Source organism: Enhydra lutris, unplaced genomic scaffold (assembly GCF_002288905.1).
Source record: "Enhydra lutris kenyoni isolate GAN:26980312 unplaced genomic scaffold, ASM228890v2 scaffoldscaffold15, whole genome shotgun sequence".
Taxonomy (NCBI): domain Eukaryota; kingdom Metazoa; phylum Chordata; class Mammalia; order Carnivora; family Mustelidae; genus Enhydra; species Enhydra lutris.
This window is the reverse complement of record NW_019154099.1, coordinates 1099760-1127602: the sequence shown is the minus strand read 5'-3', so window position 1 is coordinate 1127602 and position 27843 is coordinate 1099760. Positions and strand designations below refer to the sequence as shown.

Genomic DNA, 27843 nt, shown 5'->3' with positions numbered 1-27843 from the left:
GTCTCTGTATCTAGTTCCTGGCAAGCCTAAACACCTGTAAGTCCTGCTTCAGAGTCTCTCCCAACCCAGCCATCTTGTCGCAGCCCAGTCCTCCCATCCAGGCTGCCAGCGACACCTCCTGTCTGGCCCACAGAGAGTAACCCAGCTGGTGTCCCAAGTTGTCCCTTTGAGCCCTTCAGTAAAACCCCCACCCAAAAGCCACAGACATCTTTCAAAAATTAAATCCGACTGTGCTACCCTTCTGTTCAGAACCCTCCAAGGACAACCCAGTACCTTCCATCCTGTATCCTCAAGGTCCCCCGTTGCCTTCCTGCCTGGGGATCTCATGCAGGCTCCTTCCTTGGCCTGACCAGTCCTTCCCCTGATCTCATTCAATCCCTTGCTTGTTCAGAGCTCTGTTCAAGTATCACCACCTCTGCAGGGCTTTCTCTGACTAAAAATCCCACCTCCTGCCCTTCCCATTCTCTATTTTACTTCACAGAATTGGTCATTCCCTGACACATTATTACATCTTAATATATATGCACATAGCATATGATTGCTTGTTGCCCGCACACCCCTTCCCACCAAGTTTGTATAAGCTCTGAAGGCAGAGAGTTGGTTCTATTCCCAGGGCCTTGAAGATATTCTCAGGGCCTGGAAGATTTCTGAGCACATACAGGGGCTAAACTAAGCTACTGCCCTCACGGAGCTCCCAGTCTAATGGGGGCAAGCGTGCACAAGTGAATGTGTATGAGAGTGTGTGTGCAAGTGTGTATGTGTGTGTGTGTGTGTGTGTGTGTGTGTGTGTACACAGGCATGTGTTAGATCACAGTAGACACAGAGCAGCCAGCTAATACATAGTAGAGGTTAAGATCAGTGATGATTGAGATAGTGTGGTCAAGAAGACCTCTCTGGGGAGGTGACATTTGAGTATCTGAGTATGACAAATGAAGCCATGTGGGATCTAGAAAGCCCTTCCCAAGCCACCCTGCTCCAGCCAGTTCAGATGCCCCCCTTACAAGTTCCCTGTGACACCAAAGCCCTTCCTTCCAGGACTTACTTCAATTGTAATTCATGTGTGCTGGTGTAACCCTTGGATGAAGGTATGTGTCTCCTGCAGACTGAAAGCTCTATGAGAGATTCTGTTTATATTATAACTCCAGACACAAGCTGGGACATAGTAAATGCTCAGTATTCTTTTGCAAACAACAAACAAATGGATAAACAAACATAGGCAGTTCCCCCAAGAGAATGACCAGAAGGCTTTGACACGCTCTGTGGCCTGGGAGGTCAACTAAAATGGCTACATCAATTTCTTTACAAAATGTGCCTGCCCAACCCCTCCTCTTACCACCATCACACTCCTCCTGCCCCTTTCAAGGAGTACTGCCCTGAACTGTGCTGTTGATGAGGAACTGGGGGATCCAAGGCAGCCATATTTGATTGGAAGGAGGTGGGAGCAGATATCACCTGAGAATGCATATGACCCACAGGGGACCATAGGCAAGATCCACCACAGAAGTCAGACCAGGGGCCTGAGGGCCTCTCTTCCTGAGGCTGTGAGGAGCTTAATGGTTTAATCCCACAGCATTTCAGGGCCCACTTCCGGACTCACCACCGCCCGCCCCCACAACACACACAGCTATACTGCATCTTCTGGGGCTTCTTCTCTCCTCTCTTCAGCTCAAGGTCTGGTAAAGCTTGACTCTTGGACCCGTCTGATCAAAGTCTCCTTGATTTCTGTCAATCCAGCTTTCCATGGCTGCTAGTAGAAATCCTGTCCTTCAGTCAAGGGCATCCCTTTGCTGGCTACTATGCTTTCTGACTTTTCTGGTAACTATCCACGTGCATGAAATGACAGCCTTTAGCAGTCCTCTGTCAGAGTCTAAAGCTGTCTTTCAAGAGAACCTCCACCATGAAGCTCTCTGTGATACCTTGAGCTAAGTGCATTCTCTGCAAGTGCAGAGATCCTCTTGTGGGTAGACTGAGATGCTCGATGAAGCAGTAAATGCCCAGCACTGTCTGTTCCATGTTTGTGCTATCCTCCCCCATTAGGTTGCCTATTATCAAATGGCAGAAAGTGTGTCTTATATTATTTTGCTTGGTATAAAGCAGTTGCTTACTAAGGACTTGATAGGTTGATTGAAGGGAAGCATCACTCTTGACCATCAGCAATGTTTATATAGACTGGCTATCCATTACTCACCCTTACAGGATTGAAGTATTGTGTGTTTCCACCTGGTGATTTTGTGTAATCAGAAAGTCTTTCCAAAATAAGAGGCTGTCAGACAAGACAGAATTTCATTTTCACAAAACTAGAATGTAGCAAATGGAATAAAGAAACTGGGAAATGACAGCTAAGTCAGAGTTCACCATGGATATTGGGCAGTTAGAATCAAGCTTAAAAGGAAATTGGGCTGGGTTACTGAGAAGGATGAGAACACTTTGTGACACCGTTTGTGGGGGGCTGAATTACTGTCTCCCCATAGGAGGTTCTGCATCCCCAGAACCTGTGCATGTTACCTTATGTGGCAAAAGGGAATTTACAGATTTGACTCAGTTAAGGTTTCTGAGATGGGGAGATAATCCTGCGTCATCCAGGTGGGACCACCATCATCAGAAAGGTCCTCAGAAAGGGCAGGCAAGAGATCAGAGCAAGTGGCTGGAGATAGGAGGATAGAAGCAGAAGACTGGGGTGACGTGAGGCGGGGCCCACAAGCCAGGCATGCAGCCAGCCTCTGGAAGCTGGAAAAGGCCAAGGGATGGATACTCCCTTCAAAGCCTTCCGAAGGAATCAGCCCTTCCCGGACCTTGATTTATCCCAGTCAGATGGATTTTAGTTCAGACCTCTAGCCTGTTAGAGAATAAATCCATGTTGTTTTAAGCCCCTAAAGTTGTGGTAATTGTTACAGTGGCAGGAAGAAACTAGTTCACTATGAAAAGACCATCAGTGATGAGGGGAATGTTGTCTCCTGTGAGAACCGCTCTGGGCTCTGTGTCTGAGAGTGGGCTCCAGAAAAACTTGTGTCCTGGAAGCCCCACATTCTCAGTGGCAGAGCTACCAACAAGGGCAAAAGGCTGGGGATATACCACGCCACCTAAACTCCCCATGTATCTTCTTCTGTGAAGAAGACATTTTGTGGTGAGAGCTAGAAAGCAAGGTCTAAAGAATAAGCCTGATGCCAGGAACTCACATCCTCTTTTTGGACATTCTGTCTAAAGAGAGGTCTATTTCCATAAATCAAAACCAAGACAAATCTGGGGAACCACAGTGCCTTGAGGAGCAGCTGATTGAATAATTGGTCAGTTATCACTGGGAGAAGAGAATCAATCAAATGAGCCGATTTTGCTGAGTTGACTTTTATTGTCTTAAATTTTATTTATCTCAAGACCCCATCTCAGGATTCCCTAGACAAAGCCCAGACCCTGGGATTTATCACCAGTTTCAAATACCTAAAATCATCCCAGACATGCCAGCCTTCTGTTTCTGAATCATGGGATTTTTCAGGCAGTCTGTGTATAGTCTCATTAAAGGCAAAAATATACAAAATGTGAAGCAAAAGAGAAAAGTACAGCTTCATGCCCCATAAGCAATATATGCTAAAAAAAAAAAAAAATCAAGACTCCAAACATCCTCTCTGTCCTGTTTATTTTTTTCTTATCTGTAAAAGCAAAATGTACACAGAGTCTTCACCACATAATGTCAGGGTCGAATCCATGATAAACTGTAGTTTGATAAGAGGCAGGGTCAAGAGACCTTCATCCTGAAATGATCCTCAGCGGTGACTTTTCATTTGTGGGGTTTCAAAACAAGGCCACATTTGGGGAAAAGAAAGGTCTGTGGCAATGTTAACTTGGTGTGCTTTAATGCAGTTTATAAAACACATCTCCCAAACATTTATTTTTCAGTCAGCCTTCTGGCTAGAGTTTAGGATAAGCAACAAAATGAAAGAAACCTCCCAAACATTGACATTGGCACTTAAAAAGAAAATAATAATAAAAACAAGTATTAAAACATTTCTAGTATATTTTCATCTAAAATGTGTTGACATAAAATTTCTAAGAATGCCTCATAATTATTAGCATGTTTTGGGTTTTTTTTTTTTCTTCTTCTCATAGGAGTTACAAATACTTAGATTTAGACAGCTGGGTTCACACAGAAAAAAAGTTCTTTATTAAAAAAACTCAACAATGAGAAAATCATTACGTGAGTCTGGCAGAAGGAAAGCTCTCTTCTGCTCTCAGACTAACCTTAGCCTAGAGCATTCTGGGCTTACTTTGGATTATTGATTTGTCCTCGTCTGTCTCCCTCCCTTATCCCCATGAGCACTCTTGCATTCATGAGTGTGCACGCACCAGGTGACTTCTTTATAAGAAAACACCAGAAGAAATAGTAAGAACTAACAAAATGCAACGTATTCTCCGAACCAGCGGTTCTCAAACTCCAGCAGGCAGAAATGCAAAAAGTGTGTGAGAAATGCAAAGAATAGGTTTAACAGGTAATTCGGATTCAGATAGTTACTAAACTCACAGGTCCTTTCTAGTCCAAAAGAACATAAGGATGCTGATTTTCCTTTTAATTGGGGGAGGGGAGAGGCACAGCCTGCCATAAACTGGTTGCAGGGGTGTCTGTGAGGACTTTTTGAACAAAAATTAGAAGAAAAGCACCGCTCATCTCCTGCCATCCCCAGCCCACCACCTGTGGAAAATGGAGCTGGGTTTGGGGGCTGGGAGAGACAGTGGGGTCCCAAGGCAGAGCCCTGACACACTCCTTCCCAATGCCAGGGTACTGGCCCCATCTCCAGGGTAATCCAGCAGAGGTTTCTAGAACACTGTGAGAGTGTTAGCGCAGAAGGAGCTGCTTCCTGAACTGCGATCTGCACAAAGGAGGGCAACCTCTGTTTGTAACCAAAGTGTTTCTGAGCCCCGCAGAGACCAGAGCTGCCTTCCTGAGGACTTTGGCCCAGAGACCCCTGGGTGGCCTCATTTCCTATACTGAGCACAACATTAGCAGCCGCTTGGACAGATGCACAGAGAACTGAAAGGGAGAGGCCAGGTTAGTGAGCTGGGACACTCCCACTCCAGGCCTTCCATTCCTCCTGTTGGTAGACCAGCCAGGCTGTACCTATCTGCTAACCTGCTGTGCCAGGTAAGCCGGGCTCCACAGTCTCCCCAGGCAGGTGCTCTGGGAGGCCACAAGTGTGTTTGGCACTAACTGGGCAGCAGTGGGCAGTGCTGCTGGGCTCATGCATTTGACTTGATTCCAATTTCCATTTTTAACCCTTCCAAACCCTTGTGCTGCGCTGAAAGTGACCCCCTTCTCAGTGACCCAGCCTGAGTCAGGCTGAATGGCTCAGAGGGAGTCAGGGCACTGTTCGCTCCCAGAGTTTCTCTCGAAGCAGCCACTGCCCTTTGGGGTTCTCCATCTCATGGTAGTCCTTCCCCAGAGACTCCAAGGGCTCCGGCGCGAAGAGTTCCATATCCCATTCCATGTCTTCTCCTGAGATGTTGTAGAGGATCTGTCGGGGGCTCCCCAGGCTGGAAGGGAGGAATGAGGCAGACGGTTGAAGCGTGGTTTGGCTAGTTGCACAGAGAAGGGACACTCTGAGTCACTATTCCAATGGAGTTAACAGTGGTAACTGGTCTTGGGAGAATTGGATCTGGAGGGAGAAAGGCCAAAAGATGGTAGCAAGGTGGCCAGGAGGTGCCCAGCCAACAAGAAATTCTCCATCTAAGTCAGGCCAATGCCTTTCCAAGGTAGGGACATCTGATTAGTTTGGTGCTGGTTCCCTCTTGGTGCTATGCCCAACTCAACCCCAAATGCGCATTAAAAATCTGTAGCACAAGGTTGTCAGTGGCACAGCAGGGGTGGGGAGACAATGAAAGAGGGTGGCACAAAGCATGTGGGCCAAGAAGGCCAGAAGGAAAGACAGGCAGATCCACAGCCAAAGGGACCATGAGGAGTGGTGACAGCAGTGAACCAGGCTGGAGTATGAGCATAGACTAGGAAAAAACATCTTTAATAATGATCTCCCTCTCCCCAAAATAGATAAGAATAATTTTTGGTATATAGGTTGGGGACTCAAGTCACCTTAAAGACCACCCCCAGGAGTCTGGAGGACACGAAAACGTCTTGGCTGAACAACTTGGTCCGAGCACTTACTCTTTTTTGCAGGCTTTGGGCTTAAATTTCAAAGTGTTGAATGCCCCTTCCACAGCCTTGGGCAAGTAAATGGGGTGCCTCTCAAGCCTCCTCTGAGTGCCAATGGTCCTGCACTCCGTGGTCCTTCGAAACTGGCCATCTGTCGCATGCACAGCGTGCGCGGCGATGTCCTCGGAGTGCCGGCGTGGCGCCCGCAGGATCCAGTTGGAGTGCAGGCTGTGCACCCGGGAGCTGGTGGCAACTGGAAGAGAGAAGTCGGAGCCCCGGGAAAGGAGGACTCTCCCTCAGGGAGGAGCAGGAGACAGTGCCTCGGGCTGAAAGCCCACGACAAATGCACAGATCCCACAGTGGGTTCTTAGAGAGGATGGGAAAGGCAAGTGGGGGGGACGATCTGTCCTGACCCTGCAATTATGGTTAGGGAGATGGCGAAATATTGCTGTGTTCATTAAAAATAAGGACACAGATCTATGTGTACTGACTTGGAGAGCCACCCACGATAGACTGCAAATAGTGAAATGAAAAGAGCAGAGGACAAAATAGCAAAGAGATCCTGTTTTCCGCAACCTCGGTGGATTTTTGCTGTCCTTTCACCCATGTCCTGGTTTTCCCAGGCCCCGCTGCCGAGAAGAGGGCTGGTCTCTGTCTGGGACTGAGGGGCTGCAGTCAAGGAGGAGGGCGAGCAGAGGCCCCTGCAAGGAACAGCGAGATTGGGGAGTGGGAGGGGTCACCTGTGAAATTCCATGAGAACCTAAATGTCACAGAGACAGCGCTTGGAGGCCAGACCAACTACAAACCACAAGGATCTTTTCTTTGATCTTTTGAGCATTAAGTAAAACACTCAAGTAATATGTAGTACTGGTACCAAAAGTTGGTCCCTCAGCAACAATGGCCAGTAACCCCTGAATAAAATCGTCATAAATGACACCCAGGAGGGCAAGTCAAAGACTGAAGAAACTGACAGTCAAGTAATGGAATTTAAAGGTGGGATGAGCTCATGAAGTGGTGGGATTGGTTGCTTTCTACCAGGAGAGAGCCAGTGATGCAGGCTGGCAAGGACAAACGCATCAGCCACAGCCCTTAGCTCGGTCCCTCTCCAGGGACCCAGGCAGGCCCAGCAGGCCCCCTGCTCCTTTCCCGCCCTGTGCATCGTCCTCAGAGCCCTGAGCATGAGGGCCTCAGAGGGCGCTGTGGGCAGAGGGGGGACAAAGTGGATGAAGGAGCAGTCAGGTCCCGCAGAGAGTGCCAAAGGAGCTCAGGTAGAGGGAGAAGCTAAATTTTTTAAATACAGATTCTCTGCCCCTTTTTCTTTAAAAGAAAAAAAAAGTGGTAAAATACAGAGAACCTAAAATTTACCATATGAGCCATCTTTCAGTGACCAGTCCAGTAGTGCAGAATATATTCCCACTGGCCAGGGATGGCTCTCCAGGACTTCTTCCTCTTGCAAGACTGAAACTCTGTCTTCATACCCATGTCACACCAGCTCCCCCTCTAACCCCTTTCTTTAGTGCTTTGTCTCAGCTTTGGCCAGTGGACCACAGGAAGGAGTTTGGGTCCAAATATGTGACAGGTTGTCGGGTAGGCTGGGTGGTGGCTGCAGGGATAGCTAAAGCAAAGCCCCCTACCCCCGCCTCCAGAAAAAGAGCAAGCCCTGGGCGGGGCTCTGGAGTGCAGTGTGGGTTTCCCTTTACTCGGAGTTGGGGTTCCCCAGAGCTCCTCTGCCAGCCCAGTCCAGAAACCGTCCCCCACCCACCTCCTGCCCCGCCCCGGGGCGAGCGCTCACCATCAAAGTCCACGTCCTCATTCAGGGGCTCTGCCTCAGCAGCCTGGGGCCGCTTCTCTGTATCCAGCTCAGCGATGATAGAATCAAAGAAGGCCATGGCCTCGGCCACATCGGTGCTGAACTGGGAGTACTTCTTTGCAGCTGCTTTCTGCTAGAGGCAAGGGGGCAGGAGAGAGAGTTGCCTGAGCCAGCCTCTGAGCACCCACACACAAGCAAGCCACCACCGCCAAAAAGAACGCAGCGTCACTGAAGCAGAATGTATGTGTGGTTATGAATTTGCAGTTTAAACAGTAAATTTAAGTGAGTGTCCTGGGGAAGGAGACACAACTGCGGTGTGTCAGTTGGTTTCTAATTGCCTCAAGGAGAGACAAGTAAATAATAAGATCTACCTCGTTCTCACTCAGAGACTGTTATGGATCTTTAGGCAAAATACTTAGTCTTCCTTTGGCCATTTTCCCTGCAGGTAAACACCCGGTTAGGGGACCGTGCAACTCCTGCTGGGAGGCAATGAGGGGCTCCCAACAGGAAAGAAAGGACAAGGTAGATTGGAAATGCTCTGAAAGAGCTGTCAGGACCCAAAGTGGCCAAACTTGGGCTCAAGTCATGGAATAAATTGAAGAAAAATTAGTATAATTGTTTGAAAAATATAAGGAATGATAAAATACGGAGTTTAAAAAAAAAAAAAAAAGGTCTACAGTGTGCCTAACCAGCTTCCAGGCTCTGTCCTGATCTGTTCTTCTTCATGATCTCATTCCTCACCACGGTCTTCACAAACTCCCACCAGGGGAAGTTCAGGCCCCCTGGTGCACCTCCATGGAGAACTCTCAGTGAAAGGCACAGAATCATCGTGGGAGCCTATGAAAGACCATCGGAGGAATTTAGGAAAGAAGAGAACTCAGGGAGGATAAGAAGGGACAATGTGTGTTAACTTGGGCTGTTTGATCTCTGTAGAGTTATTTTATTTTATGTGAGCATTTTTATTTTATTTTTGCTTTATTCGAGTAGAGTGAACACACCATGTTACATGAGTTTCAGGTGTGCAGTGTAGTGATTTGACAAGTGTATATAGTAGGCTATGTTTACCACAGATGTACCTTCCAGCTATCCCATTATATCGCTATTATAGTATCATTGATGGTATTCCTTATGCTGTGTCTTTTGTTCTCATAACTTATTCATTCCATGACTGGAAGCCTGTATCTCTCACTCTCCTTCACCCATTTTGTCCAACTCCCCATCCCTCCCCTCTGGCATCCATTAGCTTGTTCTCTGTATTTATAGGTCTGCTTCTGCCTTCTGTTTATTCATTTGCTTTTGTTTCTTTTTTAGATCGCACTTATGAGTGGAATCATATGGTATTTGTCTTTCCCAGTCTGACTTGTTCCACTAGCATAATACCCTCCAAGTCCACTCATGTTGTCTCTTAATGATTCAATATTGTCTTTTTATGGTTGTGTAATATTCCAGTGTGTGTGTATGTGTGTTTGTGTGACCACATCTTCCTTATCCGTTTGTCTATTGATGGACACTTGGATTGCTTCCATAATTTGGTTATTGTAAATAATACTGCAATAAACACCAGGATGCCTATATCTTTCCAAATTAGTGTTTTGTGTTCTTTGGGTAAATACTCAATAGTGGAAATATTGGGACATATAGTACTTCTATTTTTAATTTTTTGAGGAACCTCGATACCATTTTTCACAGTGGCTGCCCTAATTTGTATTTCCACCAACAGTGCACAAGAGTTTCTTTTTCTTTACATCATGATCAACACTCGTTGTTTCTTGTCTTTTTAATTCGAGCCATTCTGATAAGGATAAGGTGATATCTAATTGCAGTTTTGATTCGCACTTCCCTAATGATGAATGAATTGAGCATCTTTTCCCGTGTCTTTTGGCCATCTATACATCTTCTTCAGAAAAATGTCTATTAGGTCCTCTGTCCATTTTTTTTTAAAGATTTTATTTATTTATTTGACAGACAGATATCACAAGTAGGCAGAGAAGCAGACAGATAGAGAGAGGTGGAAGCAGGCTCCCTGCAGAGCACAGAGCCTGATGTGGGGCTCGATCCCAGGACACTAGGACCATGACCTGAGCCGAAGGCAGAGGCTTTAACCCACTGAGCCACCCAGGTGCCCCCTTCTGTCCATTTTTTAATTGAGTTTTTATTTTTTGGTATTGAGTTGTATAAGTTCTTTATACATTTTGGATATTAGCTCTTCATTGGCAAATATCTTCTCCCATTCTCCCATTCCCTAGGTTGCCTCTCCATTTTGTGGATGGCTTCATTTGCTGTGTAAAAACTGTTTATTTTGATGTAGTACCAATAGTTTATTTTTACTTTTATTTCCTCTGCTTCAGGAGGCATATCTAGAAAAATGCTGCTATAGCCAATGTCAGAGAAATTACTTCCTGTGCTTTCTTCTAGGATTTTGATGGTTTTGGGTCTCACATTTAGGTCTTAAATCCATTTTGAGTTCATTTTTGTGTATGTTGTTAGAAAGTGGTCTGGTTTCATTCTTTTGCATGTAGCTGTCCCTTTTTCCGAGCACCATTTATCCAACAGACTGTCTTTCCCCCATTGTATATTCTTGCCTCCTTTGTCTTAGATTAATTGACTTTATAACCATGAGTTTATTTCTGGAGTCCCTATTCTGTTCCATTGATCTATGTGTCTGTTTTTGTGCCATATGTGGGCATTTTTAGAGGGGGATGGTATTAAAAGTGAATATTAAATTACAGGCTGGAATGCTGGGAAATGAAATGATGACATCTGTAGGTACATACAAGATCTTGGTGAAATGTATGCATTTCATACTACTAAAAACATTTTTAAACGGAAAGGTTTTTTTTTCCTTTTATATTTGTAAGGCGCTTTCTTAGAGAAAATTTTGAAAAAGCCCAACATACACTTGAATCTTTTGTGTTATAAGTGGAATACTATCCACATGTACTTAATCTTCCCTCTTCAAAGAGCCCACTAAAATGAAACCAGGAGGGCAGAGAGAAGAAAACCTAATGACAAAGGGAAGAAGAAAGAGGACATCAGTGAAAGATATATTTCCAGAAATTTCTGGCAGTTGCAAAGCAACTGAAGTGGGGGAGATATGAAAGAGCAAAAGGACCAGCCTTCTGGAACATCATGAGTTGGGGAAGTAAAAGGGTTATAATTGGACCCTTGGGAACTGGAAATGCACCAGACTTGGCAACACCAGGTACACTAAGGGTTCAGAGTGGGGAGCAGGACTAAAACCAGAAGGACTGGTTGGCAGTCTGTATGAGCACAGCAGGCCAGGCCACCAGGCATCCTTCCTGCAGGCAGATGACAGGAGGGCCCATCTCTAAAGCAGGTCATGATACTTGTCCTCCCTGTGGTTTTTCTTAATGGTCCCTCTGCCTTCAATGTCTCATCAGGGCTGATTTCTACTCATCCATCAAGATGGGCTGGGTCAACTCATTCTCCACTTAGTCACAGGAGACCCCTCTCCTGGATTGGTCTCTCCTCTAGGCTCCATGGTCTTCAGTCCCTAACCTAATTCTACTATGACACCTATCATTTTAGAAAATTTTTTTTTGTGAAGTGAAAAATAGAGAAACAAAGAATGGAGAAATCCACAAAATCTGGACTGAACCCCAAAAGAAGGATGAATATTATTTAATAGGGATGCAAGGTCTGTAGGTCTTTGTATCTCAGCACCCGTGGAAAGGGTATCTCTGAGTCTCTGACTCAGAAACTTCCATCAGTGTTGGGTTTAAGGCAAGGGTCTCCATCTCACATGTGGGCATCAGGTTCTTTTTCATGGAGTCACCCTACAAAATGATCTAAGCTGCTCATTCCTCAGTGTCTCCAGGAAGTAGACTTTGGCCAGTAGCTTAGAGCAGCCTGAATCCATTGCTTTCATTTATTAAAGAATTTAGAAAAGAGTCAGCTTTGATGTCTTAACTACCAAAGGCTCAGAAATGAGCGAGACCGCAACTATTAGCTATGTTAACAGGAACCCTTGACTGTGGCCTCTCGAAAATCTCGTAAATCCAGAAACTCCTCAAGTGTTGTCCTTCGAGGATCACATTTACAAGTTAAAAAGGAAATAATCAGCATACATGATGACTTTAGCCATCGCACTTTCTGTCCATCAAAACCAGTGGACAAAGACCCTTTCAGCTGCACACTTGTTGGTCATCCCAAATATTTAAATATATTGTTTGCCTCCAAAGCCTCAAGCTTCAGGATTTGAGATTCGGATCTCACTTGCCCTCTCTACAAGGCTGAGAAGCGATTGCCTTCAGGGCCACCCTGACATAGAAGCCCCTCAGCCAGCCCGGGAGGGTCCACTCTTCCAGGTCCTACTTCTGGGGTCTCTGCTGGCCCATCCAACACATTCCCATTCTAAAACTTGCTTCTGCTAGAAGAGCCTATAGATCTTGGTGTGTCTGGAGAATGAGATCTTGGTGACTCTGTCTGTGGCTGACCCATATTTACCTGTGTGGCTGAGTCTTATCCCAAAGGAGAGCTCCCCCCACTTGCCCCAACTGCCTTTGTCCATTCCCCCTAAACCCTTCATGGAATGATGTAGGGACATAAATAAGTGCAAATGAATAAGCTCTGCTCCTCTCCCTGTACCAACAACAGTGTAGAGGAGCTCCCACAGGGGTGAACCCCAACATCTACCTTTCCCTTCCAGTCCCCAAACTTGACCTAAACCCCCTCCTGGGAAGGCCTCCCCTCAGCTTGTCTTTATGCAGCTTTGATTGCTTCCTGGGTTTCGTGTTCAGCATTCACCTCTGCTAAGATTCACGCTGGGTAGGAGCCAAGGTTCTTGTTCATCTCTCCATTGTTTTTTGTTTTTTTTTAATATAAGCAAATGTGAATTTATATTTGTGTTTACCCACTTTCTTAAAAAACAAAATGACACCTACCAGATAGGGCTGTAAACATTGCTTTCTTCACTCCGTGTATCCTGAGGACTACTTCACAGCAGTAGAGAGAGACCGCCCTCTGCCCCAGGAACCATGCCTGGCTCCCCAATGTGCGGACCCACTGACAGAACAGACCACAGCCCCCTGTTGTCAGCTCTTTGACTTCTCAGTAATCTTTGGCTATCCAAGTTAGTGCTTAATGCGTATGCCATTTTGCATTTTGCCAATAATATCCTCGCTTGGGGTAGGCTTCTAATTGTAAGTTCTCTGCTCTCTATGTATCTGCTTGATGGAGAGAATCGGAAGCATCAAGCCATCTGGCAAATCAGTCATACCTTATAAAAGTGTACGTTCACGTGTCTCCAAATGAAGGCGCCGTGGTGACTTTTCTGAGTCCCAAGGCTAAGCTACACATCTGAGCCTTTTCAAGTCATGGTTTAAACCCAGGCTGACTCTAGGTTTGGTTTTTTTCTTTGCATCCCCACAGATTCTGTTGGCCTTTTCTGCCTCCACTGCCACATTCTCTTGGTCTCTAGCAAGAGAGAGACAACAACTGAGGCTCAGGGTTCAGGCCCCAGGCCATTATTACAGGAAAATCTACTTCACGAGGCAGTAGTTGTACAAGAAGGGACACCAGGCGTCCACACCCCTGGGTGGGATGCAGTACAGTGTTCCCTCTCTGAACTCAGAACTCCGGCTAGAAGAGGATTGCTTCACTCCCAATCTTGACTGTTTTCTAGCCCAGAATTTTTAAACTACTTCTCTGGACAACCTTCCCATTGTATCTGCCCGGGGCCTCGTGTCACAGGGCTCATGTTCCCTCGCTGTGGGCCCCACAGCAGCCCTGGGGAGGAGGCACATGGGCTGAAAGCAGCTGTATTGCCTTGCCGGCTCTATTCCCCTGTGCCTTTCCCATGGAACCTTCGGTGGCCTTGGGGTTATCATTTTCCAAGCCTCCCTATCCCACCCCCTTCACACCAGGCCTTGGTTTCCAATTACTTTTCCCTTTGCATTTTCCCCAACTGCACTCCACTACATTTCTCATTGTCATTTCTGAGGCCCCCAGTGCAGTTTATGATATTTTCCTGCATTTCACATCATCGGCCATCCTGCCTGGTTTCGCCTGCTGTTTGGGTGCCTGGGTTTCTCCCATCCATTCTTTTTCTTCTAGGATCTGTCACTATTTGTCTGCAAGAGGTCTGGATTCTACACATTGACCTTCCAGTTCAAACAGCAATATCATGTCAGAGGTTAGGTTGTGGGGGACATTCTAAACCCACCCAAAGCCCAGAGGACACCCCTAAATGTCTACCCTCCTCTCACCTCTCCTACTTGGGTATCCCCCCGCCTCCTTTGGAGGGCCAGCTCCCATGTCACCTGCCCCCACTGCAGCAGACAGACATAGGCACATCTCGTCCATGCCTGTGTTCTGACTGGCGCGGACAGTCCACTACTGTGCGTTGTGTTCTCCTCGTTAGCCCCACATGAGACCAGCAATCTGTAACCTCTTCTTTGGCAATGCTTTGGCAACTAACACTCATGGATAAGACTCCTGTGAAAGCTCACCACCAGCCCCTGCCTATATGAGACAGGTTGTGAGATACACACAACTCCCAACATTCTGATTGAAATTCTACCTGTTTCTCTGCCAAGGAAACTCAGCCTACCAGTGTGGTTCCAACAGTGATGCTGAGGGTTGCAGCTTGAGACAATGGGCCATGTCAGGGCAAGCAGACTGCCTTTCCACCTGTGAATGCTAAGTGTCTAGTTCAGGGTCAAGCATGGAGTGGTAATCATTCATTGAGTGAATGAATATATGTTATATACATGCCATTACCTAGGTTTATATTCTCCAATCAGCTTGCATGTTGCCTATGTATCCTTTTGGATTTAACTTGGCAAATATTAAGAACTCCGTGCTCCTTATTTTTATGGCGTACTGGTAATACTCTGTTGAACAAATAATATCTGGAAATATGAATGTCAGTAAATTTCCAGGACCAGATGTGGAACTAGTCAGGACTGGAGAGATCACTTTCTCTTGGATCATTCTGTTGTGTGAAATTATTGCAAAACAGCTGATACTTATCCACAAGCAATTTAATATCACCCAAAAAAGGTGGGGGCTTTTGAGGACAAGCCCTAAGAGCTCTAACACATCTTCTTCACCCTCTGCCATCCTTGGGACAGATATTTAAGACCAAGTCCAAGGTGATATTGACCTTATCCCTTTTATATTACAACACCTAAGAAAGTGTGTACCCACAGTTGAACAGGGGGTTATGAAGAAAGAATGGGAGTTTATGAAACAAGGACTGAAACTATGAGAAACAGCAACTAGGAAAAGAGTATATCACTGAAATTTAATTACATACATACATATACCTACATACAAAATTTCAATGAAATTTAAGCTAAATGGTACACTTGCCTGAACTGGAAAAAAAATTGGTGAAATAGAAAAGAGAGCTGAGAAAATCAATCCAAAGAGATAAAAAGAAGGAAGAAGTTTGTCATAAACTCTAGTATAATTCGGCTTTGGCATCACCTATCATAACTAAAGGCTACAGTCATTTTGAAAATGGAGCCACACAGCTTCTGTCTTGATCTTAGATATCATAGACTCATAGGTTGATGGGCTTAGTCTTTTTCCTCTCTGCTTTTTAATCTTAAGGACACTATTTCTTCTGCCCACACCTGGGAGCTCCTCTCTTTACATATCATCTAAATGATCATTCCACTTTAACAAAACACCAAGCAGAAAAAAAAAAAATTTCTCACACTTATCAAATAGTTAGAAACTTGATTAAATTGATTTGAATTCATATCCTTGAAGCATTGTATAAAACCAACACATGCAATAAGTGAAACATCACAATCTGCAGAGAGAAGGGATGAATTTATCACTACATGGTGGGAAACTTTGTTTCTTGGGGAAAATTCCAGCTGGAGTCTCACTTCCCACTTCCAGTCAAGATACACTGCTGATTCAGAGAAGACTTGGGTTTTTTAAAAATGGAGCTATCAAAAAAGAAAAAAAAATGGCAAATACCCAGCTGACCTTGAGACATAAAAGGCTTTCCAAGCAGAAAAGCAATGGAAGAAATAGCAAAGGCAAAAATGGGTATCTTTGACTACATAAAAGTCAGTAGTAATTATATACCGGAAAATGTCAAATAAAATTAAAATACACATAGTAACTTGGACAAAATATTTTTAGCATCTATGGCAAACAGTGTGCTCATATTCCTAATATGAGTTCATGGAAATAAGAAGTCTTTACTGGAGCCAAAAGAAAACTGTAGAAGGCTTGAATGGGCAATCCCTTAAACAGGAAGTACACATTGGTTTGATAAGTTAAAAGGGTCCTTCTTTGCTCAAGTAATATCAAAGAAAAGTATATAAAATAATGCAATTTATTACATCAGTGAACTTTCTAAATTAATGCAATACTGGGTGTTAATAAAATGCAGTAAGAAGTGCTTTTTAACTCACTGTTGATGAAAGTGTAAATTATAAAATGTTTCTGGAAAGCAATATGTAGAAGAATCTTTAAAATTGAATGACCTTTAAACTTTGTCCCATTAGTCATACTTTCAGGCATCACTAAAACATGCCTTATAGAATAGGATGTATTTATTTGTAATTCTTCACAATTAAAGAAAGTGAGCTGTTATATTTTTTGTCATTAAAACTTTAGTTTTCAAAAACTAGTTAATGAGGCAGGGAACAATCCACAAAATATAATATTAATGGAAAAAAGATTGTAAAAAGTATATGGTATAAGCCAGATTTAGTAAAATCATAGATACACATACATTAGCGTTGTCAAACAGCAAATAAAAGTATAGGACAGCAGTTAAATTTCAATTTCACATAAAAAATGAATAATTTTTTAGGGTTAATATATACCAAATATTGCATGGACATAATTATACTTAAAAAAATCCATCACTTAATCTTAAATTCAAATTTAAATAAGCATCCTTTGTTTTAGCTGGCAACCCTAATTTACATATATGTAAATATACAGGAAATAAATAATTGAAAGAGAATATATCTAAACATTTTGTAGTAATTATCTCTAAATGGTAGAATTCTAAGTTATTTTTATTTTATTTCTTATATTTCTCTGTGTTTTATAAATTTTATCTAATATAATTTTATCACCCAAAATTTCTTTTTAAGTTTACCCAAAATGTTTTTTTGATGATGGTGAACTCTGATCCATTACACACTGGATATTTTAATTATTAGGATATGATTCCATATGAATATACTCAAACTATATTCTACTTCACTAAAAATAAAAGATAATTTTCCACCCAGTGAAAACAACAGATCTACTACTCTTTCAGATCTTCCACCAAACTTTGTAAGTTTTCTTCTTAAACCTTCTTAAGGGCGCCTGGGTGGCTCAGTGGGTTAAGCAACTGACTTCAGCTTAGGTCATGATCCCAGGGTCCTGGGGTCCGGCCCTGCATAGGGCTCCCTGCTCAGCGGGGAGCTTGCTTTTCCCTCTGCCTCCTGCTCCCCTTGCTTATGCTCTCTCTCTGGCATATAAATAAATAAAATCTTTTTAAAAATAAAATAAACCTTCTTAAATTACATTGGATTTTCTGGTTATTGGTTTATTGAATGTCTGCTCTGTGCCTGGAGCCACGCAAGAGGTTGGAGATAGAAAGATAAATCAGATGCAGTCCTCTCACTCAGTGAGCTCATGGCCAGTAGCAGAATGTACAAATAAACAGACAATTATAGTGCTGGATGCTGGGTGCTAAGTGCTGAGATGGGGGGTTCAGACTCAAGGAGGGGAGGAAATCCACTCTTAGATTGTGGATGTGAGAAGTGGCTTCCTAGGGAACTGCTTTCTCTGCTGTTAAAAGACAAGAAGTTAGCCAGGTGAATCGGGTGTGGTAGAGAGGAAAAGGGGAGAAAGAAGAATTATTTCTAGGCTGAGCAAACAGCATGTGCCTGCAGGATAGGTTGGAGAATGCATTTATCCATCTTGTGGTCTGACTGAGAGGGGCTGCTGGAACTATATGCTTTGTTATCAATCATCATCATATTGTTTGTCATCTTGTGGAGAACTCTGCCAAGCAAAAGAGAATATTCGTTGCAGCTCATATTGAATTAGTCCCGCCTTTCAACTCTGCAAACCAGATATAGGCCAAGTGATAGAGACTTTCCCAGTTAACTGACACTCCAGAAAACCTGCATTTTAATATCACCATGTTTGCACAAAGTCTCCCCAGCAGATCTGAAAAATAATTTTCAGAGGTGTAAAAACAGATCTAGAATCTGCCTTTTATCCTGTAGGAAATTATATATGCATATTATACATGAAAGATTTGGAATCTTTTTAGATGAATTGGATTCAGATCCTTCTGCCATAGAGGAGAAAGAAGTTTCTATTTACTGTTGACATGGTGTTATATGATGAGCCAGGATTGGGTGGCCTCAATAGAAAATTGACTCTGAAAGCAAACTATTACCAGAATAAAACCACCTGAAATAAAAATCAGTCACTTTTGGCAAACATTCTCCAGAACTCCTTTGGTTCTTTTTAAACCATTGTAGCAGGTGAATTTCCTTAGCTGGGGTGGGGTAGGGCAGGGTGCAGGGGTGGGGTGCACTTTGCAGTTAGTTCATCCAGACAGACATATCAGGAATCCAAGCTGCTCAGAATTAGGTGACCCATAAGAGAATTAATAATGTTTTCTTCTGCCTGCGGTGGCTGACCGATAGCCCTCGCTTCAGAAAACGTCCAGCTCAAGCCATCTGGGCAGTGTTCCACGGGCACTGACGCCAACCCCTGCTAACAAGCACTCTGGGCAGAGCAAGCCTTGTCTTGAACTCTTCCTCTTCACCAACCATCAAAACCCAAGCTGTTCAGCTCTACAGAAGGAAGGAAGTTCTGACACAGGCAACAATATGGACGGACCTGGGAAACATGCTGAGTGACAGAAACCAGTCACAGAAGGACAAATGCTATATGATTCCATTTATCTGAGGTTCCCAGAGTAGGCAAAATGATACAGACAGAAAGCATGACAGAGGTTACCAGGAGTGGGGGTAGCAGGAAAATCAGGAGTTACTGTTTGGGAAGGAGACTTTCTGTTTGGGGTGACAAGAAAATTCTAGAAAGGAGAGTAGTGGGCTATACACCATTGTGAATGCACTTCATGTCAGTGAATTGCACCCTTAAAAATGGTTAAAATGGTAAATTTTTTTAAAGTTCATTTTACTTAAGAAGACTTTCATATCTTAAGAAATAATCAGACCTTTTATAAAAAAAAATTCTCCTCATTCCTAATTGAAGTACTTTAGAGCCTCCCTGACCTCTTAATGGATTCATTTTCTAGTGTACTACTAATACATTTTGTACAGTAGTCTAAAAATGTACTAACTAAGGCTTCATAGTCTTTCAGATGAAGTAAACAATCATTTGGAAAAATTCATGGAAGACTAGTGTGAAGAACTCTGGTTATTGTCTACAAGTAACAATTTGAAAGGGGTCCAGTGTTACATATTTCTCTCTAAAAAATTTTATATAAAATCCAAAGAGAAACACTTAATTTCTTAAGGATTCATTGACTGTGATATACTCCATTATCCATAAGCTGGGGACACCTAAAAAGCACTTATTTAAGGGGCTAAGAAGTGCCATGTGGAAAATGGTAAATATTGTGTTTATTTCACCACACACACACACACACACAAAACTGAAATGGGTGATGAAATATTCTAGAATTAGATATTAGTGATAGGTTGCACAACTCTGAAGATACTAACTACCACTCAGTAATACACTTTAAAGGGTGAGTTTCATGGTATGTAAATCAAAGCTATTATTTAAAAAAAAGAAAATCCAAGCTGAGAGAAGCAGTCTTTATGAGGAGTGGAAAGATAGAAGTCAAGTATCTCAGAGCCCCTCCCAGCAGCTGGAAGAAATTACCTAAAGAACTAGGTGAAGGGGGTAGACACAGGCTGAAGCCAGTCATGTCCCAGACAACACCCCCAAAACAGATGGCAGAGTAGCAATTCACTCTCCAAGATGCTGAGACAAGGGGGGGGGCAAACAGCAAGAAACACGACAGGATAGCTTTCTGCCTTTTACAGACATTTTTCTGTAATGGAGAACTCTCTCATGGAGAGAGTTCTAACAACGTCAGAGGCTTTGGACAAAAATCTTCAGGAGGGTTTGTGGTCCATCCATGCCCCTGGCATCTGAATTCCCCGCTGGGTCCAGAAGGGATGGTCAGAAGTTAGGTTCCCGGGGGCCACTGCCTGGACCCTCACTAAGATGCAAGGCAAGCTTGTCGCAGCAGGGACTCTAAGAAGTCACCACCAGAAACGTGTGGACTGGTTTATTGCCTTGCTTTTCCACAAGTGTGACCACCCACAAGGACAGGGACTTTGACTTGCTCACCAGTATTTAGAACAGCTCCTGACACACACCCTGTTCCTGACAACAATAACGTGTTGAGGAAGGGAGGGAGGGAGGCAGGGAGGATAGCTATTGATGAGCTGTTACTTAAAAATTACTGAGGGCATCACTAGCCCCATCACTCGTGGTTTCTTTCTTTTTTTTTTTTTTTTAAGATTTTATTTATTTGACAGAGAGAGACAGATCACAAGTAAGCAGAGCAGCAGGCAGAGAGAAAGGGGGAAGCAGGCTCCCCACTGAGCAGAGAGCCCGATTCAGGGCTCAATCTCAGGACCCTGAGATCATGACCTGAGCTGAAGGCAAAGGCTTAACCCACTGAGCCACCCAGATGCCCCTCACTCATGGTTTCTGCACCAGGGCCCATATGAGAAATTCTGCAAGGTAAAGCTGGGGGGGAAAAAATCTCACTTCCCCTAACCAAAGGGTATGAGTTCTTCCTCTTAGACAGAATTCTAATACGAATCCAGCTCTCTTTATGGTAGCTTCCAAGAGATACAGAGCCAAACTCCTCCGTAGCTGCTGAATTATGATCTACACAGCCTTGATTTTCTGTTGATGTTTTGTTCTCTCCCAGTTGTCCCATTTCTGCGGCTGCTTTATTCTGCCGGTAGGTGGCTCATCTCAGGTACTTCGTAGGATGAGTGAGGAAAAATGATAAAGTGTTTCTGTGGAAATGGTTTGAAGATACAGTCCGCCCCACTGTGAAGTTACTCTTGTGGCTGAGCTCACGCCATCTACCCAGCTTTCTTCCTAGTGCAAAAGTAGACAACGCACACTCGGGGTTTCAGTGCTGCAGGGACCAAGAGGTAGCCGTGTGCAGGGAAGGCATCGAGACGGAGGAAAATCTGACTCACAGATGGTGGGGAGGAGAGAGCTCGATGCTTTGGGTCTGGGTTTCTCCTGCACAGGGGAGCCCGGGCCATGCAGCCCCCATGAGAGCACTTCTCCCCTCGCACGGAATCCACGAGGGACAGGAAGCACCTATCTCCCTGATGACTCTCCCTGGCCCAGGTGTGCAGGATAAAGTAGCCTGCTCACCTCATCCTGAGGGGCCACATGCCCTCATCCGACAGATATTTTACATTTTCTGATTGAAAGGCACAGTGGCTCCATGGGCAAGCGTGTGAGCTCTGGCACCGTGCAGACCCAGTTTAAATCCTGGCTCTCTCCTCATCAGGCGCACAGCCTTCCCTAAATCTCTTCCTGTCTCAGAAACTCAGTTTTCCCCTCTGTGGACTGGGGCTAGTACTCGGCACGTGTGAAGGACAGTCAGAAGTCAGGACTAACTGCTGATTGTCACTGGCTGGGCCCAGGGCCATGGCCAAAGAGCAGGGCTGGGGCACGAGGAGGAGACTGGCGGGTCCCACTTTGCTGGCGGGAATGCCCGAGGTGCCCAGGGCGGAGGCTTGGATGGCTTTGCATTATTGGTTCAGAAACTCCATGTTCCAGGTCAGGACCCACTTCCAATATGCTCTCCTTCTGCCACTTGAATTTTGCAGCGTGTTGGAAACTCTAACACTGGAGCATCTAAACAATGAGTCCCAAACTATAGCTCATACCTGATGTTGACACAAAAATTCTCCGCTGTGGGTTTTTTGTTTTGACTTCAAAATGTTGCAGACCATGTGTTTCATTCATTTTCGTAATGACCTCCTGTTTGGAGGGAGGACCGGACTGTCACAGGGCCTGGCCAGGACCCCTCAATGCAGGGGCTCAGGAGGGCCTCCCCACATCCACCCCCAGGCTCGCTTCCCTTCTGGCCTGTCCTCACTACGATCCACACGGGTACTCGTCCTGGCTTGATCATCTCCAGGGGGCTGGGACCCCAGATCATTTGGCAACCTGATGTATCGTTCCTTAGCCATTGTTAACATTTCAGCAGGCCCTACTGGAATGCCTTACCAGGGTATGAGAAAATGTGAGTCTGGACCCTGGAGTGGCTTGGGGAATAAATTTAGTGTGTCATGACCAGCATGTAAAAGAACTAAAAAAAAAAAAAAAAAATAGTATCAAGTGTTTTGAAAAAATACCAGAGTACCAAACAGAGAATAGGAATAACTGTATCTCATGAATTTTTGTTTTGGTTGTATTGAATAAACTAGGTTAGTATCTAAAATATATATTTTTGGGGCGCCTGGGTGGCTCAGTGGGTTAAATCCTCTGCCTTCAGCTCAGGTCATGATCCCAGGGTCCTGGGATCGAGCCCCACATCCGGCTCTCCGCTTGGTGGGGAGTCTGCTTCCCCCTCTCTCTCTCTGCCTGCCTCTCTGCCTACTTGTGATCTCTCTCTCTGTCAAATAAATAATAAAAAAAATAAAATAATAAAATAAAATATATATTTTTTCTTTTTTTAAATTTAAATTCAATTAGCCAACATATAGTAATCATTAGTTTCAGAGTTAGTGTTCAATACTTCATCAATTGTGTATAACATATATTTCTTACTGAGAGTTTTAAACAGAACAGCCTAAAAACCATTATCTTTTCAGAAAAGAGAGACAGACAGGGGAACGTAAGTTCTGTGGCCAGGCTGGGGGCTGGTCAATTCATGAGGAGGGAGAAAAGGTCTCCACGGTGCTGTGGTGCCTAGAGAACACCGCTCACTCCCTACCCCAAGGCCAGTGCTTCCGTCATCTGTGCACAAAAGACCAGACTTTATAAAGCATTCATAAGTGACCAGTGGTTGTGCTTTGGGGACAGAAAAATGACAAAGATGCTGTTTCAGCTTGATCACGCATACCAAAGTGGCTGCCATGCACCAAGGAGACACACAAGCAACATGCCACGGGAGAATATGATAAAGGCTAGAACAGAGACGTGTTTAGACTAATGGGAGAGAGAAGAAAAGGCTAATTCTGCAGAGGGCTGTGCTCATTTCCTAGGGCCACTATAACAAAGTCCCACCCCCTGGGCCACTTGGAGCAACAGAAACTTATTGTTCCAGTCTGGAAGCCAGAAGTCTGAGGCCAAGGTCTTGTCAGGGCCATGTTCTCTTTAAAGCATTAGGGAAGGATGTGTTCCAGGCCCCACCCAGTTTCTGGGAGGTCCCCGGCGTGTAGCAGCCAACTCCAGACTTCACCTAGGGTTCCCCGTGTGCGAGTGTGTGTGTGTGTGTGTGTGTCCCCATCCCAGTTTCCCCTTCTTATAGAAGATCGGTGTTGTCAGATTAGGGCCCCACCCAAATACCCACAATCAACTAGTTTTATCTGTAATCAGCCTAGCTCCAAATAAGGTCACCCTCTGAGTTACAGGGTGTTAGGACTTAAACATATGGTTCTGGGGAAACACAATTCAGCACATGATAAGGGCTCAGGAGAAGAAACCTGAAGATCAGCAGGCATTTTCTACAAATGCAGGAAGGGGATGACATTCCAGAAGAAAGGAGCTCTCGGATCCCCTGCTCCTCCCACCCAGCTAGCCCTGGAGAGGGCACCCATTATGTCTCAGGTACACCCGGCATCCCACTCTTTCTTTAGGAGCCACAAAGGAGAGTACTGGTCTGCTGGAGACTAAGAAGCCTCCCACACCTTCCACTGCAGAGTTAGTAAGCCCTGGAAGACCTACTATGTGCCAGGTCCTATCACAGACAGGATCTTGCTTTTGCCTCAAGGGGTATGTTCTTATTTCCATTTCTATGCTACAGAAACCAAGGCCCAGAGAGGCCGAGTTAACCTGACCAAGGTACACAGCTGGTAAAGACCCCACTAAAATTCAGGTCTTGGTCTGATGAACAACAAAGCCATTTTAAAACTTTTTTCTGGGTGAGCCTGGGTGGCTCAGTGGGTTAAGCCTCTGCCTTCAGCTCAGGTCATGATGCCACGGTCCTGGGATCAAGCCCCACATCGGGCTCTCTTGCTCAGCAGGGACCCTGCTCCCTCCTCTCTCTCTGCCTGCCTCTCTGCCTACTTGTGATCTCTGTCTGTCAAATAAATAAATAAAATCTTAAAAAAAAAAAAAAAACACTTTTTTCTGGTCACATCATGGTGAGAGGCATCTCCCAAGGAAATGTGCACGTTGTGTCCACAGGGCCAGAACTGGTGTTCTGTGCCTAAGCCCTCCCTGGACCTTCAGACTGCTGAACTAGAAAGAGGGCAAGGAGGAGGGGAGCCAGGCTTTCTAAAGAGACAACTGCATTTTTTTTTTCTTTTTCAGGAAAATGTGGTGACTGGAGGGACTCTAACCAGAGCCGAGAACCCCACGATATCCAACTACGAGGGACTCCAGAGCCCCCTGCAGCCCGTCTGCCATGGGAGGTGACCCTGAAGGAACTATGCTGGCCAGTCACAGGGTCCTTTCTGGAACCCAAGAGTAGGTAGGGGGGCACTGATGTATTTTGGGGGTTAACAAACATGGTTATTTAAACCACTGCCACCTGGGATAAAATGCAGACAGCTGAAACCAGTGGGGGGAGGCCAAGCCCTAGAGATCTGATAGCTGGCCAGTCATTCAAAGGTAATGGGGCCTCCACAGCCCACAGCACGCTCTGCGGAAACGATGTAGGAGAGACAGGTCCACTGTCCAGGCATCAGGGAAACGATCGGTGGGAACTTCAAACAGCCTCAAACCTCAGGCATTTGGGGAAAAAATAAAAAATAAAAAATTGAGGACTGAAGGAAGGAGTGCTCCAAGGAATTGGAGGTCCTGTCAGAACAGGTCACTGAGCCTCAGCTTGCCCCTCCGAGACACAGGAGTCTGTCGCAGCTCCCCTGTGGCATTAGTGGAAAGCTCAAGGAGGGATACTGTGTACAAACACTGGAGTGAGTAGCAACCACGAAATAACTGCCGGGACTTGAGCTAATGTCCTGCTTGGACTGCCTGGGCTTGAAGCCTCCAGGGCCCTGCAAAGCTCTCATGCCCTCTCCGTGATGTCACGGGGTGTCTGGAGGCTGCGCCCGAGTCCCCAGGAGGCCGGGACCCAAACCGCAGATGGAGCCCCTCCTCCAGCCTTCGGCTCCCATGGAGCCAAACACTTCGAAGTCAGAAAGCATCTCGTTCGCGGGAAGAGCGCACGTCTCCCTGGGATGTTCAGGGGCCGCCCAAGCGTCCTGCCGTCCATCAGGCGGGCGGCACATGACAAACACGCCATGCAAACATGCAAACGCCGTGCGCTGACCCCAAGCCCAGGTCTCGCCCCAGGCTGCCCTGCACACACCGTGAACCCCCGTCCCCAGGGCCTTCCCCAGGAAGAGAAGCAGCAGGGGACCGCCACCCTGCTCCAGGCCGAGGGGAGGGCGGTGGAGAGTCTCTAAGGAAGGACGAGCTGGGGCTTCGACGGTGCAGACGAGTTAAGCAGCGCGCGCGAAGGCAAAGGGGGCGAGCCAAGTCCCCCGCGCGCACCTGGGGCTCTCGGAAGAATTCTCGGCGCAGCTGTGCGTCTCAGCGGCGCTTACCTTTCTTTCTTTGGAGGTGGGCGGGCAGGGACCCCTCTCCGCGCTCTCGGAGGCGGCGGAGGAGGGGGAGAGGCCGGGGGCGCGGCTGGGCTTGAGGTCGTGCAGGCTGCTGAGGTACTTCTTCCGCAAGGCCAGCAGCTCCTGCAAGTACTGCAGGCAGTCCTGGGGGCGCGACAGCAGCCACGCCCGGTCCCCCTCCTGCTGCAGGCAGTACAGGCTGCTGTCCATGCTGCTGGTGCTTGTGGACGTCTTCAAGGACTCGCTGAATTTCTCCCCGTGGTCCCCGACCACGTACATGGAGCTGCTGCGGGTCAGCCTCACGGTGGGGCTGGCCGGGTCGCAGCCGGGACCCGTGGCCACCCCCGCCTTCCTCTGCGGGCCCGAGTTAAAGATGGAGTGCAGCTTTCTGAGCATAGTGCTGGATTTCTCCCCGCGGGTGCCTTCCAGCTGCCTGCGCCGTGCCACTTGATCTAGCTGGGGGGAGACGAGCCAACACGCAGGCCTGCCGCCATCTGCCTGCCAGGAGGCCTCGGATCTCCGGAATCCCAGAGACGGCGGCCGGCCGGGTCAGGCGGTCAGGCTGAGCAGCTCTCCTGGGGGGCACATTTCCATGCCCCAACCACGGTGCCATCCACCACCTGGAAACGCAAGGTGGGGCACCGGGAGCTTACAAGCAAGAGGCCTAGTGGCCTCTAAGCCTGGTTGGATGCGAGCACCTTCGATGCTCTTCCACGGAAGGCCCCAGCTGGATGTGGAAAGCGAGACCGTGCTATTTTCTCTCCTGCTCCTTTTCCATGTCTGGATGTGGTCTCCCTCCGTCTGATTTGATCTCGGTCTGGATTTGTACGTTTCCACCTGGGCCAAGCTGGCTCTGGTCCTGAACGCCTGGCGAAATCCTACGGGGCGAGAACACTGCGAAGCCAAAACCCCTGTGTTGCTTGAGGTAAAATCCAGTCCCCTGCGAGAGGCCAGGGTGGACAGAGCCAGAGCCGTTGGCCCGAGGCTCTCAGATCTTCGATAAGCTGGGCCTTGTCCGCGTCCTGCAGGCGTGTCACCCTGCCGTAATGGGACCTTGCCACAGTTACCGGATAGCAGCCCATTGTGGAGACAGGAGGATTCAGGTGTCTGGACCACAGCCTTCTGCACAAAAGCCTTAGTGAAAGGAGGGTGGCCACCGAGATGGGGCAGACCCGTTCTTTAACTTAGCTAAACACATTTTTCATTTAAACAGACTAGTCAGAATCAGACACAAACTATTTTTCCAAGAGCATCCTCTGAGTGCACTGGGATCTCGGGGATGTCCCCTCAGGGATTTTTCTCATGCTAATAGGACACGTGGTTATTGCCTTCATTTCTCTACACAGCCTGGCTCTCTCCCAGACTTCACTCAGAAAGCTACAGCCTATAAATCTGCAGCCCAGGCATTTGCTTAAGCTGGGATAGGTGTTAGAGGAAATCCACAAGACCCCAGAAACAGGTTGTGGGGTGTCACTGGCTGTGTGTACCCGCATTGTTTATTTCTGCCGGGTTTCCATTTTGTTTGTTTTTGCCATATGAAAGAGAGAAAGTGTTAGTGGTTTTGTCAGATCTTCAAAGAGTTCAGTGTCAGTGGCACGTTAATTTACTGAGCTGTCGTGGCATCCTTGGGAGAGAAGAGTCCTTTCCATTCATTATTGGTCCTCAATTCACAGATGAGGAAGGTGAGCCTGGAGCGATTAGGAGACTTACTAAGGTCTAAATTGGTGAGTGAGAAACTTGTCCTCAAACCCAACCATCCAGCTTCAAAGGCCGGCATGCTGGCCTTATGGCCCCCCTCAGTGCCATGGGCCTGTGACGTCATACCCTCTGAGGTCCTGCCCATCACTCTGGCTTTTCACCGGCACAATATTGAAGCACTCAGAATATATGAGCACTCACAGAATTTCTGCCTAAAGGAATCCAGGGACTGTGACCTTTCTCAGTAGCTTCTGCCAGTGGACTTAGGATGATACTAATTCTACATGGATTTAGAAAAAGGTTAGATAAAAAATGAAGTCTGATCTATATCATATCCAGAATGTCCCAAGAATCTAACCTGTTGATCTCAAAGAGAATGAAACTATCTTCCTATGTATTTTTCTCCTCTCTGCTCCTGTTTCCCTGCTGGATTCTTCCTG

At 46.1% G+C, this 27843-nt stretch overlaps 1 protein-coding gene across 1 annotated transcript; it reads right to left on the bottom strand.

The window, feature by feature from the left end:
* Nucleotides 1-5345: 5345 nt before the first annotated feature.
* Nucleotides 5346-26101, bottom strand: LOC111146905. The gene is made up of 4 exons (XM_022502647.1): nt 25688-26101; nt 7926-8073; nt 6146-6386; nt 5346-5520 (listed from the first exon to the last, which is right to left on the bottom strand). The coding sequence occupies exons 1-4, from the start codon at nt 26099-26101 to the stop codon at nt 5346-5348; spliced, it is 978 nt and encodes a 325-aa protein (XP_022358355.1).
* Nucleotides 26102-27843: the final 1742 nt, after the last annotated feature.

Excerpts from the sequence above, each read along its gene's own strand:
- LOC111146905 (XM_022502647.1), bottom strand. The coding sequence starts at position 26,101 with ATGCTCAGAAAGCTGCACTCCATCTTTAACTCGGGCCCGCAGAGGAAG. Across the intron at positions 6,387-7,925 it reads TGAGGACGTGGACTTTGATG|TTGCCACCAGCTCCCGGGTG; the intron begins GTGAGCGCTCGC and ends TCTCTCTTCCAG. Across the intron at positions 5,521-6,145 it reads CCCAAAGCCTGCAAAAAAGA|CCTGGGGAGCCCCCGACAGA; the intron begins GTAAGTGCTCGG and ends CCTCCCTTCCAG.